The sequence below is a fragment of the Scomber scombrus genome, chromosome 19 (genome assembly GCF_963691925.1).
Source record: "Scomber scombrus chromosome 19, fScoSco1.1, whole genome shotgun sequence".
Taxonomy (NCBI): Eukaryota; Metazoa; Chordata; class Actinopteri; order Scombriformes; family Scombridae; genus Scomber; species Scomber scombrus.
In genome coordinates, this window is record NC_084988.1 from 13191741 (window position 1) to 13209644 (window position 17904).

General features: G+C 39.2%; 1 protein-coding gene across 1 annotated transcript; it reads left to right on the top strand.

Annotated features, from left to right (window-relative positions):
* Positions 1 to 7599: 7599 nt before the first annotated feature.
* On the top strand, positions 7600 to 8733 carry htr1b (5-hydroxytryptamine (serotonin) receptor 1B). The gene has a single exon (XM_062440495.1). It carries the CDS (start codon positions 7600 to 7602, stop codon positions 8731 to 8733), a length of 1134 nt encoding a protein of 377 aa, XP_062296479.1.
* Positions 8734 to 17904: the final 9171 nt, after the last annotated feature.

Sequence of the window (17904 nt, forward strand, 5' to 3'; positions counted from 1 at the left end):
TGGTGCATTTTGACTCAGGAGTTGACATAGTTAGACAGATGGTGTTGTACTTGTGAAGCTTAGGCGTAAACATTCTTCATAAACACACACAGAGGAATATTGGATTTCTATAGCAGTTGAGGAAGACTCAGTCCTCCCACTTTCTCTTGTTTTGTGCGAACAGAAGCACTTAATTGTGCAGACTCGCTCTGTGATAACATTGTCTTTTTTGCTGTGTAAGCTTTATGTAAATGCAGCTGTGACAAAGTGGGTTAACTTTCTGCCAGCCTCGATGGAAGTGGGTATGTATGACAATATATAATTTCTAGACAGGGTGATAAATTTCAACATAGCTTCTTCCTAACAGCTAAACCTCATGCGACACAGCAACTTCTCCTTTTCACACTCCATCAGCCATCACCCACACCAACACTGATGAGTGCTATTAGCCCTTGTCTGCCCACTGAGGATTAGCCTGGTCGCCTCCTGTGTCTTTTCTTTCAGCACACTAACTTCACACGTATTTAAGCAAACATACACACACAAACAAAATTCCTCAAGGAATTCCTCAAGGAGGCAATAAATTAAGTCTCATCACACATGCTAAAGTCATATTCTCATATCTCAGAGTAACATGTCAATTACAATGTTTGCAATCTATACCACAGAGTAATCTTCTTTTAATTGTTAAAATGAGGCCATCTTTGATACTGCAGTTACATACCATGGATGTTTAGAGAAGAAATATTATGCATTATGCAACAAATCCTCAGTGACTGACACAATGGTATCACTGCAGCATCGTTGCCATGGCTTAACAAATCAATTTCTACACTTGATTCCTTCTCTGCAATGTGTGGACCGGCTGCAGCTCTTCAAAGTGCTGATAAAAATCATATCTGCCTGCAGTCTCTTTCTCGTGTGACCATTCAGTTTCTGTATGATCTTAAGCCAGAATGAGACCGACCGCAGTAACACAGGCCTGTTATCAATCAGCAGTCACTACTTAGCTCATTTCCCGTCACATCCTCTCCTCCAGGGAGTAAAATTATGCGATACACAGTGCTTTCAGTGTTTAATTTAGCAGTGCAATGAAACATTCTACAAGCAAGCAGACAATCTTCATTTGGGTGACCCACACAATATGCATGCTGAAGGTCTCTGAAAAATGGGGCAAAAAGCCCTTCAAAAAGGAGGACAGTCCCCTACATGGTGGCGTCAGATCCTTTATGTGATCATCATCAGATTTGGAGTTTGTGCCCAAAAAGCTTCCAGTTCCAAACTCCCTGATACATTTTTAGCAGGATGCCTCCAAGGGCTGATTGGCGGAGCAGAAGGCAACATGTGCCATCAGACCATGCTGGGGAGCACTGCAGTGGGATGGGTTCTGCAACTCAACATTTGTCCTATATTTGGTTCTGGTGCAGGATCTTATACTGTTAAAGTAGTGTGACAACACTATAAAACTACTCCTAAGTAAAAGTTCATCATTAAAAATGAATAAGAAAAATGCACTTAATTATCAAAGGTTAAAGTACGTTAAGCAGAATGAACCTTTTCAGAAAATTGTATTATATTATGACATTATTGTAAACAACCTTTTAATAGAATTAAACTGCTATACACTACTTTCAGGTAGTTTAACCTATAAAAATGTATCAATTTTTATAAACCCAAAACATTTTTTGTACTTTAAATCTTGATCTGCAAACTATAGCCATCAGGATAAATAATGTAGTGGTGAAGTAGAAAAATAAAGTAGCATTACTGAAAATACTGCTCTTAGGGGACTAATGTGGAGGGTTTAGTGGCATCTAGAGTTGAGGTGGCAGATTGCAGCCAACTGAATACCGTTATTTACAATTAATTTGAATGAAACTTTGGAGGAATGTGGACATGATGTCTTTAAATATGCAAATATAACCTTGACAAACATGAAACTGATTCTGTATGCAGATGCAAACACAAACACAATGCTCTCTCAAAGTTTGAAATCCACTTCCATCTTACTGCTGTATTTTTTAGAATCCAGAATCCAAACATGGATGACCCAGCTCAGCTCAGCTTGGTCATTTCTCCTGTGACTCATCTTATAAACAGAAGAAGGAGTCATTCCCTACAGCGATGGTTTTGGGTAGGTGGGGAGGGACTGATGCATGTCATAACAACAAGGGATCTGCCCTGATTTGGGCTTGCCCTATTTGTTCTCAGTCGCTTACAGCTGTCACTTATCAGGGATAAACAGATACGACAACAAAGTCACCCCAAAAAAGCGTTAAAAGTGCTCTTGATGAAGTTTATTCTAACAAAGTGCTTAAGTGTTAAAAAGCGCTGCAGAATTGCGTGTATGTACAACATCACACCTTTGTGAGTTGCAACTGTCACTTAAACGCTTCACTCATGTTCACTCAGTAATGTGAAATGTTTTGTGCACAGTTATGAACCTACAGAGAATTATCACCTGATCAAGCAGTTCCTCTCCGCTCTGTATTTCAGCTTCTTTCAAAACAATTATTTTTTTTGATTTTATGGCTCGTAACTTTACTGCCTTCTCTCACCGTTCCCATCAGCATAATTTCCATTTGTAAGTCAGCTGTTTTAAGTAAAAAACATTTTTTTAAATCCATAAAAAACCCCACTGTATCTTACCCACTTAGCGCCAAATAGCACACTGAGTATGTTAGTGACTAGCTGGTGAACACAGAAGAGCATTTAGCAGCTAAGAAGTCAGATACTTCACTCAGGAATTGGTGGAAATTAAAACAGAAATATATTTGGCAGGTGGCCATGACTCTAAATAAATGCAAATGTTGCTCTGTGTGTTCCAACTGAGGTAAAAATATTTAAACATTATGTTACAGCTTGTTGTGCTGCCCCCAAGTGGCCACAAATATATGCAAGCATGTTGAGGATTTATTTAGTTCCCTTTTTGATGTAGACTCTTGCAGGAATGTTTCCACCTGGAACACACTATTGATGGTTCTTGGCAGGAACTTGATCCATTTACCACTTGACCTACTCAGGATGAAGTTTCAGAAAACATGCTGGAACAATGATGAACTCATGCCAGAATCCAAACAAACTTTTATCTTGCCAGAAATCCAGTTTCAAACATGTAATTAATTTTAAATCATCAAGTGGATGAATTAAAATGACTCATAATAAACTCACATATTTGCATATCAAAAAGGTCTTAAAAAATCTCAAAATATCCACATCGTCCTGTGCTCGCATGTGGTAAAATGTGCTGACTTTAAGGTTTGCTGGATACCTTATTACCTGACTATAAATAGGACTTGCAGGGCCAGTGTGAGATTGGATGTAACCGGTGAATGGGCTGCACTGCAATGTGTTTAGAGATAACAGAAACACAGTCACAGAAATTGCCCTGTGCTTCTGCTGCTGTTGAACTGGGTCACTCACACTGGAGCTTTCAAACACAGAAAACCACAACCATGAAACAAAATAAAACGATAGGACTCCAGTAACACTCTTTTACAATTTCCTTTTGCAGCAGGTGCAGTCCATCCACAAAGAAAATTCATTAACACTAAACATACTTATCTATGATGGGGGAGAGATGGCACATTGCTAATGTAACTTTCAAGGGTATCAAAGTTATTTTTGAATGCTTTATGGATTATTTTAGTAGTTGAGTCAATATAAGATATATCACCAGAATCTAATGAGTTAATGCTCAATCTCCCCAGGAAAGTACAACCTCATATAATTCCAACCAATTACAATATGTAAAGCCTTTTAAACCATGTAAATATTGATTCTTGTGAATAAATCCAGGTATAAACAGCTCATAAACTGATATTATATGCAGGAACATTTCAGAAATTCACCTTTATGACATTTCATAGACACTAGCCAAACACAAGCACCTCAAAGTATTGTGACTGTATGGAAACTTCAACTTCATTTGCCTCAGTGGAAACAAGCTGCCCAGTAGCATGTCTTTGACAGACGTCCATGGTCTTTTCCCTTTTTCCTAGATTATTTGTTGAGATGAATGCATCGTTAATTTGCACCTCAGTGAGATACCTTCCTGCTATATCAAACTGTAAATGCTCCTGATGTTTTTTTAATGTGCTTGTCTGAAGTTTTTCATGACAAAGGTTGTTTTAACAGTTAAGACCACCTTCACCAAGGAAAATGCATGACTCAAATCAGCTTTTTCCTTCTTTGGTTGGAGGGAAAAGCAGCAGACTCATAGATCACTGTCTTGGATTTTGTGTGACAAATGCATGAGACTAACATCAGGACAGTCCCAGCGGTCAGCTTTCTTTTAAGAAGAGAAGAATAACAGTGATTATGTATTGCTGACTTTGGTAAAAGATGAAGCTGTGTGTGTTAGCTGCCATGTGTGGCCTGGACATGTGCTGTAACGATGACCTTTAGATCATGACCTACTGACCTGAGGACAGCATACAGAGTCAACCTTTTCAAAAAGTGTTGTGGAAAAAATACATTTATATGACCACACATGATTCACATGACTGGTCATGATGTGAATATTTGCCCCTCAGTGGAAACACTGCAAGTCATTTGAACTTTGATTGTATAAATCATGCCAGTTCCATCCAAAATAAGCTATAATAAAGATACTTACTATAAACTTCAGCAGAAATACCACCTGATTTTCTGGAAAGTCTCAAAAACCATGTACAAAACATATTGGGTATTAACAGAGGTATTTTTGGTTATTATATGACATTATTCATCAGTTTAAGGTAGAAGAAAAGAACAAAGGAAAGGAGAAGGGAGAAGACAGCTCAGGTGAAAAACCTGGCACTGTCCATGGTCCTGATTTAGCAGTAGCTGGTTTCCATTAACTATCCAGTGCTGATAAGTGCTTAAGTGCCAACAAGTCAGAGGGCCTTTTGTGGCTAAAACATATACATTTTTCTCTGTATGTGAATGTTTAAAAAGTCTCCCTCCAGTCAAAAATGTGTTTATCTTCCTTTTCCTTCAGTTTGATGTTTGAGCTTCTCAGTGCAGAATGATGTATGTGCAACGTTTGACACTACAAGGGTATTTGTACATTCATCTGCTGAACTTTCTCTGTGTCCCCAAAAAATGTAGAGCAATGTGTGCATTTTTGAGCAGGATTTGTGACATCATCACTATTCTGGATTTTGGATTTTTTAATGAGGGAGAAAGAGTAGATGTTATTAGGAGTATTTTATGTACATAAAAAATGTCTGGGGGGATCTTAAATGTCATAATCACTATCTATCACTATCTAATAATATTACTTTACAGCCTAAATCAAACTTGATTGGGTTTTACAACTGTGATGTGAAAGACCAAAAATAATCTAAATGAATAATGTATCTGAAACTATGCTTCAAAAGTCGACAATTTCCAGCTGCTAAAACCAGTTCAGCACCACAGATGCAGACAGTCAAGTGTGAATCAGAAGACTGTCGGGTGCAATAGAAGTGACAAATCAATTTCATTTAAAAGTTTCTGATGAGGAAATGAATAAAAGTGGAAAAGAGATGAGAAAAGAATATATAACACATAGATTCATTACTGGGAGTCATTTCAATTCCTTAGTTTTGGAAAATGGACAATGTCCTGGTGTGTGTGTGTGTGTGTGTGTGTGTGTGTGTGTGTGTGTGTGTGTGTGTGTGTGTGTGTGTGTGTGTGTGTGTGTGTGTGTGTGTGTGTGTGTGTGTGTGTGTGTGTGTGTGATATGTGGTCTGTCATAGGCTACTTTTTTGGACACATTTCAGACAGGACCAGTTCATTGGGGGTGGCTTGTCCAATTGGGGACAAAAGCCATATCCCCAGTTGGGAAACAGCTGTTTTTTGGGTCAGCAGTGAAGTTTAAATTAAGGGTTAGGCAAGTAGTGGTGATGGTGACCATGATCTGATCTGTGTGTGTTGGAGGAGGGGGGTGTTCATTAATATGTATATATATATATATATATATATATATATATATATATATATATATTCTGAGCAGACCAGAAATTCATTTCACAAAAATAACCATAGATTGTAATTGAATAGATTACAGCCTCTGTGGAGACAATATGTGAAGTTGAGAACCTACATGATGCATTGCATAAGAGCAAGAGGTTCACAGCTTTGTGTGTAACTGACAGTGACCCAATACCAACGTCAATGTCAGCCTATTTCACACATTGGAAGTGCAAAAAGCGGAGGACCTCAAAGTGTGTGAACCACTCATCCTGCATCCAGTTACATACTATCTGTCTTAAGAATTTAAAAGGATGCTCTGATGTTGAGATAGGATCTGCTAAAAGTGGAACATTTGTTTGCACTCACCTTATATCTGAGTTTGTGTGCCTTCATAAGCAGGATTTGTGACCTCACAACTGGTTGGGAGGCTACTAGTAGTCCAGTATGCAACTTACACAAGTGTGATGTGGAAACTTGAAATCCCGGGTGCACATGGGTGAGATTTCTCAGTAGGAAGTAGGAAACATTTTCTGTCCAGTTAAACTTTTGAAATCAATAATATTTGCATATTTATAGATTCTGGATTTTTCACTGAGAGAGAGAATAGAAAAGGAGATGGCTTAATTTCAAGGATTTTAATGAGGTAATTTTTTGTGGGAAAACCAAACACACATTAATATTAAAAGCAGAGTATTTGAATGGATTTTACAACATGACAGGGTTTAAGGTTTATAAATGATGACTTTTATTAATAGTGGTAGTTATTAATAGTTCCAGTAGTGGTGTTTGTCCTCCAGCACCAGTCAAAAAGTCTTTTTAACCCTTTATTTGTTGTCAGGACAACATAACTGAAGGGCACTGAGATCAAAAAATGTATATACATTCACAACATATATAAGTTTTAAAACTGTAGACTTGGACTTTAATAATACTTTTGACTTTAAACATTTAGAATTGCTTATGACTTACTAACTTCTGCTGGTGACTTGTCAGAACATGTGCAACACTTAATTTTTCCAATTCAAATCACAATGTTTAAGGTGCATATGCTACAAAAGAGAGGCACTATGACCCAGCAAATATCCTACTGTTTATGGGGAGGGAGGTAGGGGGAGAGAGAGAGAGAGAGAGAGAGAGAGAGAGAGAGAGAGAGAGAGAGAGAGAGAGAGAGAGAGAGAGAGACTGTGATGGTGCTGGTTTGATGCAGACTGTGTATAAAATCAAGACTTTGGGCTCACCATTCAACCACAGGGGGCCTGAGGAGACACAGTTCTGGAGAACTTCTGCCCTACATGCGGATTATCTGTGACATCTTCCCCAGATGTTGGGACATCAGGACTCACTGCTCATCACTCACACACAACCCTTTTTTGTCTTATTTGCTGTGTATATTTACCGTTAAGAGAAGTTTGCTGTTTATGGCTAAAAAACGGAAAAGTTCAAATTCCTGTGAGGAATGGATATTTACTTTCAAATATCGGCATCTGCGTATTAAAATCTAATGTAACAGAAGAAAATGAGGAGGGAAGGAATCCATGCTTATATTTCAGACTGATTGTTCCATTTATCTGGCCAGATGGAACGGATAGTTTTACCACGTCGTCAAGAGAAAAGGGGGCACCTTAAAGGTCAGACATCTCACAGGGTGAAATAAATATGATAAAAAAGTGACTAAAAGTTATGGAGCTCTCCGGTCAAGTCGAGCCGACTCAACCGGTGAACACCACAAACTACAGTTTGATTGCAGATGCTTCCACGGTGGATGGCAGCGCAGAGAATCTCGCCTACCATATCAGTCTAGCGTTGATTCTCTCTGTTTTCACGCTCGCTACCACTTTATCCAACGCGTTCGTCATCGCCACAATCTCCCAATCGAAGAAATTGCAAACTCCTGCCAACTTTTTGATCGCCTCTCTGGCCATCACCGACCTGCTGGTGTCCATTTTGGTGATGCCCATCTGCGTCCTGTACACAGTCTTCCACACCTGGACGCTCGGGCAAATTGTGTGCGACATTTGGCTTTCCTCGGACATAACGTGTTGTACGGCCTCCATCCTCCACCTGTGCGTAATAGCACTGGATAGGTACTGGGCCATCACGGACGCGGTTGAGTACTCCAAAAAGCGCACGCCGGGACGCGCAGCCGGGATGGTGGCCACAGCCTGGGTCATCGCCATCTCCATCTCCCTGCCGCCTCTCTTCTGGAGGCAGGTGAAGGCGGATGAGCTGACCAGTTGCAGTGTCAACACGGATCATATTTTCTACACCATCTACTCCACCTTTGGGGCATTCTACATCCCCACCTTGTTGCTTATTGTCCTCTACGGGCGGATATATGTCGAGGCTCGGAAGCGGATCCTCAAGCAGTCCTCCAAGAAAGTGGGGAAGAGACTCACCTCTGCGCACTTGGTCACCAACTCCCCCGGATCCGTGGCGTCCACCGGCTCTCTGCGGTGCAACAGACACGACACTCCTTCAAGCGACACCGGGTCCTCAACAAGCGAAAACCAGGTGAAGGTGACGGTATCGGACGCGCTTTTGGAGAAGAAACGAATTTCAGCAGCCAGAGAGAGAAAAGCCACAAAAACACTGGGGATAATCCTCGGCGCTTATATCGTCTGCTGGCTGCCGTTTTTCATATACACACTGGTGGTAGCCACATGTGACACATGTTTCCTCCCCGAGTTATTTGACTTTTTCACCTGGCTGGGATATCTGAACTCCCTCATCAACCCGATCATATACACAATGTCTAATGAGGACTTCAAGAAAGCTTTCCATAAACTTGTACGCTTCCGATGCTGCAGGTCCTGAACTAAACCAATAATAATTATTTTTGGATATAACATTTAAAAAGTATTAGACTATAGAATGGTGAAAAAAAAGAAGAAAAAAAGTAACATCTCTATGATTCAAATAAGTTGTGCATGCAGCAATGGGAAAATCCATGATCAGTAATGAAAACTTCAGTAAAATTGTTCCACGTAAGTTTCACGGATTTAAGCCGACATAGTCATTTTCTTGAATAATTATTAAGCTCAAGCTAATGGTTGGCCTTATTCTGGCCTTATTCATTATATTAAAAAAAACAAAATTTAATACTAAATTTAACACTAAATGACATTTTTGAATGTTGGAAATTCCACTTTACGCATCTCATAGAATCACTTTAACCTGTCATATGTGCTCATCTGAATTGGCTCATTTGCTTTGTTGTACGACGAAAATCCAGTGAGAGGGTGTTAGTATTCTGTACGGATCTCTGTTTAGGTTGAACAGTATGTTAAAGCAGCACAAGACACGTTATTCCCATTTGGCAAGTAATAACTAACCCAGTAATGAAGCTGCACCAGCAACACGGATCATAAACATCTGACATGGTTTTATGAGTCAAAAATACAGTTTTATCAAAAAGACCCAAGATTCCTTTGCATAATGTATATTTCTTATTATTTTCAAACTGATGTATCCTGAGAAATGATATGGATTGGCATTGGGCTGCTTGCTCCTACTCTTTATGGTTCATGTGATTTTTTTTTCATTTAGAAAAGCCATATACAGCTAAGAAATGAGACAAAAGTCTGTTTGCTACCAGACACAAAGAAAAGATTCATACAAATAACCTGTAGCTAATATTCACCCAGCAGAGCTGATAGCTGATGATGAGGTCAGTTTTGCTGTGTGTGGGTCTGTTTGCTGCTATATAAAATCTATATCTATGTCATGTTCATGTGTGAAATGGTTTACCATCTTGCGGCCATAGAGACTGATTTACTGCTTTGACCTGCAGAGCTACAGAAATAATCTTGGAGATTTGTCAGAAATTAAACGTATGTTGCTTTAAGTAGTTGCTTTTGTCTGTTTACATTCAGAGATGCTGTGAAATAAAGGCTTTTAAGTATTTGTTTGGCACAATTGTTCCATGAATGGGAATTCGAATGCAGTTTTAAATCAAGATGATTGAAGACTGTGGTTAAAACTTCAAATCAGAAAAAATGACATTTTTTCTTTCATTATAGTTAACACATTAAAAGCAACACAAATAAGCTGATAGACTGCTGTCAAGTGTACCATGAGATGTAGCCTAATGATGACAAAATGAAATCCAACCAGCTCTTTAGGTACTCAGAGATGTGGCACAGCATTAAACAATACACAATGGTTCAGATGAATGTGTGTAATTACACATCAGCTCCTCTTGACATTTGTATTATAAGACAGGATTGGAATTATGTTGTGGTCTTGATCTTGAATAGAGTTTGAGCTCTCCACCGTCTTTCAGCCCTGTCACTCTCTCTCTGCTGCCTTCCTGCAGGCAGGAATAGTCTGGTTGGTCAACAGCTGTCACGGTTCAATAAGTCATGAGAGTGACGATGGGCAATGCTCTTCTAGTGTACTTCACATACACAGAGTGAGCCACTTGTTTTGTCAACACACAAACACTCACATACACAGACACAGACACAGACACACACACACACACACACACACACACACACACACACACACACACACACACACACACACACACACACACACACACACACACACACACACACACACACACACACACACACACACACACACACCCTTTGGCTTTCCATATATGAATTTTCATCCGACCTATCATGCATGAAAGATGAATGCACCTGAGCAGGCAGATGTTCAAAGCACCACAATTTCTAGGATTTTCTGGGGCAGTCACAGTAAGTTGAAAGACTGAAGAAAGTGACAGCACGTGCATCTAATGATGTTATGATATATACACTTGAATTCTGAGACATTTCTGTGTATGAATTGATACCATTCTCAGATATATTGGTGTTACTATTTCCCTGGAGAACATAAGCAAAGTTACAGGTTAAAAGATCACCCACTATAAAATGTACCGTCAAAGACTCCCAGAACACAACAGTGATGGAAAGTACATTTATTCAAGTGCTGTACTTTGTTGCTGTACTTGAGTATTTCCATTTTATGCTACTTCCACTCTTTTACATTTCTCAGGGAAATATCATACTTTATAATTCACTACATATATTTGACAGCTTTAGCTACTTTTCATTTACAGATTTGACACAATGGATAATACAATGGACAACACATTGTTAAAGATGAAACCAGTGGTTTTCCCTCTAATCAGTAGTACGGGGTCACATAATGTGAATGTCACAAAGTCTTTCTGAATGCAGGCAGAGGAGGAAGTCAATCAAAGCTGATCCAAAATGAGCTAGATAAATCTTTAATGCAGGAATATTGTTGCTGTTTGATTTTGCGTGGCCAGAAAAGTATTGAATGGCTTATGTAGGTAACACCTTCAGCTGCAGAGCAATAAACATCCTATTGTTGACACGGGATGATTGCATCGTGCCAGCAAATACATTAATTATACAACCACTCTTTTTTTCTCTTAGCTGAATGTGCTACATTACTGGTTTGTTGTGGAGTGAAGGACATTGCTGATGTAACAGCTACTGAGGCCGAACACATGGATAATGAACCTATAAAATATTCCTTTGCTGTATGTAGTTTAGGTTAACAGCTTTATTGTTTCACCCTTTCTGGTTGAAGAAGGTTCACAGCATTCATCACCTGAAAATAGAGGTGCGAGGGCCCATCTGTTTTAATAAAACTTCCTCGCCATGGTGATAACAATTGACCTTGATAGGAAGGAAAACGAGTCAGCAATTCATCTATTAAGTTATGGTGGAAGGTAAGAAGATTGAGGGTGAAGAACAATTAAAGGCATATTACCTGAGTTTGTCAAATGCTGAGTGCTAGTTCTTTCAGGAAACATGGTTAAACCCATTCATTTGTATTGCAGATTTATTCATAGCATAAACATTACAGCTGTGGCATATACTGTGTAGAAATTCATCATATGAAGTAATTGTAATCAATACCTCATGGCAGAACCATAAATCCATGTTCTGCATTAATGATAACAAGACAATATGGAGCTAAAATTGAAAAAGGTGGAGGTATTCACTGCTTTATTTATACCCTCAAACACTAAATGCACCTCAGCTTATGTGTGGATGAATTGGGTTTCACAGAGTCAGTATACGTAGGTTATTGGGAATATGTGTGTGAGGTAAATCCCAGCCTTCAGTCATGTGTGTTCTTTCTGTGCTTCACTGCAGATCCATGGCCGCAAGCAGTGTATCAGCCTTTAAACAAAGTGGGTTAAAGGCCCACAACGCTTTGCATTAGTTATCCTTATGCTCACATATATTTCTAATATGTTTTTCTTACTAGTCTCTTTGAATCATAAAAAAAGGACCATTTCAAATTAGGACACATGCTGTATTTGACTGCCTTTAGCTATTTGAGAATAAAGTCAAATAATCTCACCATGCTGGTGATCCAATTGACTGGCTATATTTACATGGGAGCTTGCTGAATCTATCACACTTAACATCCACTCTGGCCTGACAAGCAATATATCATCAAATTAGGCAGTAGCATGTAGCTGTGGTTGAGGAAGTATGCATACATACTGAGGAATCAGTTGTTATATGATCCATCCATCTACTGTATACGTGCATCACTGGTAATAGGCACTCAATTACCAGTGATAGAGGATAGGGTTTCCTGTTCCCTTGATTTTGCACTTGGTCATGGAAAACCATCATGTTAATTAATAACATTAACATTAATTTGCAAGTCACCTTTTTAACTGAGCTTGATTTCCTTCCTTTAACAAATCCTGCCACTTCTAGAGCTGTTTAATCTTTTCATTGCTTACTGAGACACTCTGGGTGCACAAAGATGAAAATAAGAGAGAAACTGTTGTCTAATTAGGAGCTGGTGGGAGTTGGATGTCTTGTTCTTGGCTGGCATTTGTGTTGAACTTGAAGATGCCCCTGCTCAAAGGTCAAACACAATAAACTTTATCCAGTCCTTGTTAAAAGGCAGAGTGCAGAGACCGCTACAACAGAGAAGTTGGCAGTTTATCAAGAGGTAATTTTATTTCTCTGTATATATCTTCTTCCCTTTCTCCAATACTGTGCCCTAAATATATTTGCATGTGGTGATACATTGGTTTGGCTTAAGACAGGTATTCTAAGTGCTGATTATTGCAAACGTTACTGGTTTGAATGTGTATGCTATGACACGTTTTTTGTGTTATAACTGTGGCTGCACCAATTACACATTTGTCCTTACAATTCCTGCAATAATAAAGCAATACATTTGTGGATAAAGACCGAACAGCACACACTGATGGATTTTTGTTTTATTGAGAGCCTTGTAGAATATAAATCAGGGTTTTCCCTCACCTCGGGGGTCATTTACATATTGTCTATTAACCTTTTGATATTAAACATGAGAAGGTGCATTGAGATGGAAACTTGACTAGCATGTTTGTAATTTCCCATTTTCACAAGCAATAACAACATAAAATGTCACTGAAGCTATTAGCATGAAATTTGCCTGACACAACTTAATTCACTCTTTTTTTCCTCATCCACAAACCCCCAAGCTTCTTGTCACTCTTAATAAGGACATTTCCATTCACCACTTCCTCCTCCACCCCCTATCTCTTTAAAACAAGCTTCATTATTTGGTTTGACACAGGTTTGGTATTTAAAACAGGATCAAGAGGCATTTTTACCTTGTGAGGCAGCTAGATTAGCACAATCACAAGATCACACGATCACACAAGAATCCTTCTTGTCAGGCTTCAAGCTATGTGCTTATGTCTGAACCAGAGATCAGCTTGGTGTCCTAAGTTTGCAAATTATAATGTTTGCTGTTGAAATCAGCTAAACATTAAACCATGGCTTTGAAAATATTTTAGATAGCACAAAGCTATGCTTTCTGTACTCCAACACAACAAACTCCTCCTGGTACTCCTATCTCCAACTGTTTCATGGTTAAATATTCTGCAGATTTCGTAAACAACAACAATTCTTATAATATTTCAGAATGAGGCTTCTCCTTGATTAAGACTTAGCTAGAAACAACAACAAACAGATTGGATCAAGCACAGTGTAAAGAAAAACACTGTATTTCTCTGTAGCATCCTTTTAAATGTCGTCAGACATAACAATTTGAGCCTGCCAGCAGCAAAAACAAGCACTTTTAATATGGCTCTATTGCACCAAAGGATTACATTGCAGCCTGTTTTGCAGCTTAAGCGTTGGTGTTCATCACTGTCCCCATCAGTCACTTAGACACACAAAGATGGCAAAATAGATCCAAGGTTGAAAAACATCAAAGTTTCCCTTAAATAGGCTCTTCCAAAATCATGTATTCACCCTGTACCTAGGCCTGTCACGAGAACTACTTTTGTTGGATATATTGCATTCGCAAAGAATATAACACAAGTCAAACAATCACTGCCAAAATAGTTTAATAATCCACTTCGACATATGGAACAATAATTCTTGATAATTCTACACAAAATAAACAGATACATTCTCCATAACAAGACACACACTAACTACACAACAATCTCATGGCATTTTGTAAAGGACAATATTCATAAATTAAATGAATTAGCCAGTTAACTTTAGTTAACATTAGCTAATGTTAGCAAACAAATGAAGACCACAAGGAAGTACATCATCATTACTCTGCAGAACACACAACAAGGACTCCAAGCCAATTTGGCAGGCCACGCTGATTAGGTATCTACATTGGTGATAGACAGGTGTTTGTCCAATCACCTGAAAAGTATTTTTTGAAATTGCCTTCCCTTTTCCAAACAGTTTCCAACAAGCTCCCAGGAAGAGCGCTGGGCTCTGAAGCCAATTTGACATAGTGGCCGAACTGTGTAATTACATTACATGATGCTCCTGGGCCCAAAAATACTTTCCCCCAAAATACTTACATTGTGAAACAGATGTCTGTAATTCAGTAGATATATTTTTCTTAGCATCACAAAACCCCATGAAATGAGAATTTGTTCTGATCACACTTGGAAAGTCCAGAAGAGCTTTGTGATTACATTGTTCAGCTGGTGGTAAACTGGAAGTAGGCTAGCTGGCTCGGCCAGCTGAGGTCACTAGTGCCCTTGCTCAATGGCCCCAATGATGCAGAATGAACATGGAATAGGAAGAACCTGGACGAATATTTTTGGCCTCATGTGCTACTGAGCACCTTTCATAGGATTGAATCCCCGCCTCCGACACTGTCCTGTCTTTCTTCATACATCCATGGTTTCCAAGGATGACTTTTTATATAGTTCTGTGTAACAAACCATCTGGCGCTTCAGGTAAGACGCATTAGGCTAGTATTTGCCTCAATCATCCACTGAAACAACCTGTAGCTATATTTGCTAAGACCTCCAAATTAAACAGAAAATACATTGTTAGTCCAAATACTACAGAACGACATAGAAGTGTTTTCTGATCTGATGACACGATTGGCAGAACAGCATCATTTCACTGTGCCTTACAAAACATAAAAGCACATTTCATTTGTCTGTAGCCCTGTCTCAAATTATATTAATACAGTTGAACTGGTTTTCTTCCTGCAAAGCCATGGTAACTAATCTGAACGGACTCTTGGGAAAACTTGATAAAATGAAACATGAATCATATCTGTCAGTGTTAGATCACATGGAAAATGCTGCATCTATACTTCAGCAGAAGCACTGAGGCAGGTTAAACTGTATGGATTCAAAGCACCATTAAATCTTCAGTTCCCTAAAGACTCCAACCACCCCATCCTCACACATCTAATAAACCATACCACCACTGCTGTTATGGTAGCGGTGACAGAATACTGCTAGTTAGCTCAGCATAATATATACTTTCTACTAATTCTAAAACACATATTTCTTCAGGTATGCAGATAAAAATAAAACAAATTCACACCTACATTCACAAGAGATTTGCAGTTAAGTTTATTTTATATTTTGGCCTCTGAAACAGTTTTTTTGTACGTTATGTTACAACTTGTATTGCTACAGTGACTTCCTGTTCTCATACGTACTTGCTTCTTATTTGACAATGCTACAGATGTTTAGAAGGCGCACATTTTTTGAACAGCTGGTTAGGGTGAGGCCAGCCATCCTGTAGGGAAAACTAATTTCAGTCCCATTTCCCTGTAGTGGTTTTGTTTTTGTCAGGATGGGGGTAGATTGTAGGTAACACTGACCTTACTGGAATCTGAAAAGCTAACCTTGGTGCCCCTTCTTACCACTTAAAAAAAAAAAAATTGATTTATCAATTATTAAAGAAGGAGAAACATGTAGGCCAATGAGAAAGGACTTAAACATTTAACAATGTTAAATATCCAATAAGAGTTTGAAGTTAAAGCGACTCTTACCTTTCTTGCATTTCACACAGCACTTTGAAAAAACTTGAACAGCAACAACCCCTCCTCCCTCCTATGTCCCACCCCCGCACTCCCTTCCCCTCCACCAACCCCCCGTCCCCCTCATGATTTCCAGGTTAGGGTTGTTTCAAAGACTTGACAAGAAAACCAATATCTGTATGGTCAAAGTCAGAATGTCAAGTATAGTCCAGCAAAAATTATAATGCTGGGATATAGTGTCAATGTTCTGCATTTTCCATCCTGATACACATACGTTTCCTTGCTTATCTTTGAAAATCTCCATAAATAAGCAACACCATGACAGTCTTTTCACTTCTTTTCCCAATCAGACTTGAAATGCAGTGAGAAAGCTGAGCATTCTCAGACACAGCGAGATCTCTCTACTCAGTAATGCCATGCTGAGATGATTAAAAATGTCTGATCTACTTAAATCAAAGTAAACACACAAAAATAGTCAAATGCACACACAAACAAGAGCACTGATTATCTTTGTGGAATTCACAGCACAGGCATTTGCTCCTTTCTTCTGTGTTTTGAGTGACATATAAGAGCATCAATGTCTGAATTTGTTCCATGTTTCTATAAATGTTCATGCTTAACAATGCTTTAATTAAACTTGCCAAAAATATCAACACCACAGCGATATACCTGATGGCCTGTGGCTGATGCAGGTTTGACAGGTTTATATTCTGCAGTGGATTAAGTCTTGCTTCTGTGATGGTTCTGTCATGCTTTTGTGGGCTGAAAGCGGGTGTGAATTAATATGCCAGGACAGAGATGCATCCCTGATGGACTGTCAGTTGGCCTGACCTCCTTCTCTGCTTCTCACTCTTTTTTCCTCTTTGTTCCCTTGCCATACAGTCATGTTTCTCCAGGTTCATCCCACTATTTTTCCATATCTCCTCCCTTTATGTCTGCCTCTCACTCTGCCTCCCCTCCATCATGCCTTGCTTTTACTCTTTTCCCTTTCTTCCTCTTTCTGTTGTGTCTTCGTCTTCTCCATTCCCAATTTTCCTTCAGTTTCTTCATGTCATCTGCCTCCCCATGCCTTTCTCCCACACTCTCTCTGTCACTGTCTTTTCCTCCCTTCCTACCAGATGAATTAAAGTCTGCCCATGGAGGAACATGATACACATGCTCAATTTCACTGGATACCAGGAGTCGCTGTTGCATTCTCCTTCTATCAGCATGGGACCACAGCCTTTTAACTCCTCCTCAGCTTGGACAGCTGGAGGAAACCCTTCAGGGCATCTACATCTCTTACAGAGAACAAAGACATGAGTGATACATCTCTGGACTTCCACCTGTCAACTGTAGAGAGTTTAGGATATAATTCCTCACACAAAGACATGTGACTATTCAATCCCTCATTGCATGGGACATCTTTAGGTCATTTATTCCCTGATCTTAAGACTATCTCAATGTGACATTTTGTCATATGTACAATATGTGGATGACTCAATCATTGCTTCTGCAGAGGTGATTTCCCTGGTGCATGAATTGATGTCATCCTTTCCTTTTCTAAACGGCAGCATCCTTCAATATTTAATCTGATCAGTGTTTGATATTCTCCATCTGCAGGGTTGAAGTGCTCCCCACCCCCATATGATTTGTCCTTCTGCTACATTATCACAAGTGCTGTTATGAAGTTATCCCAACATCCTGAGTGTTTTGAGGTTTGGTCTTCCCTGACTGCAT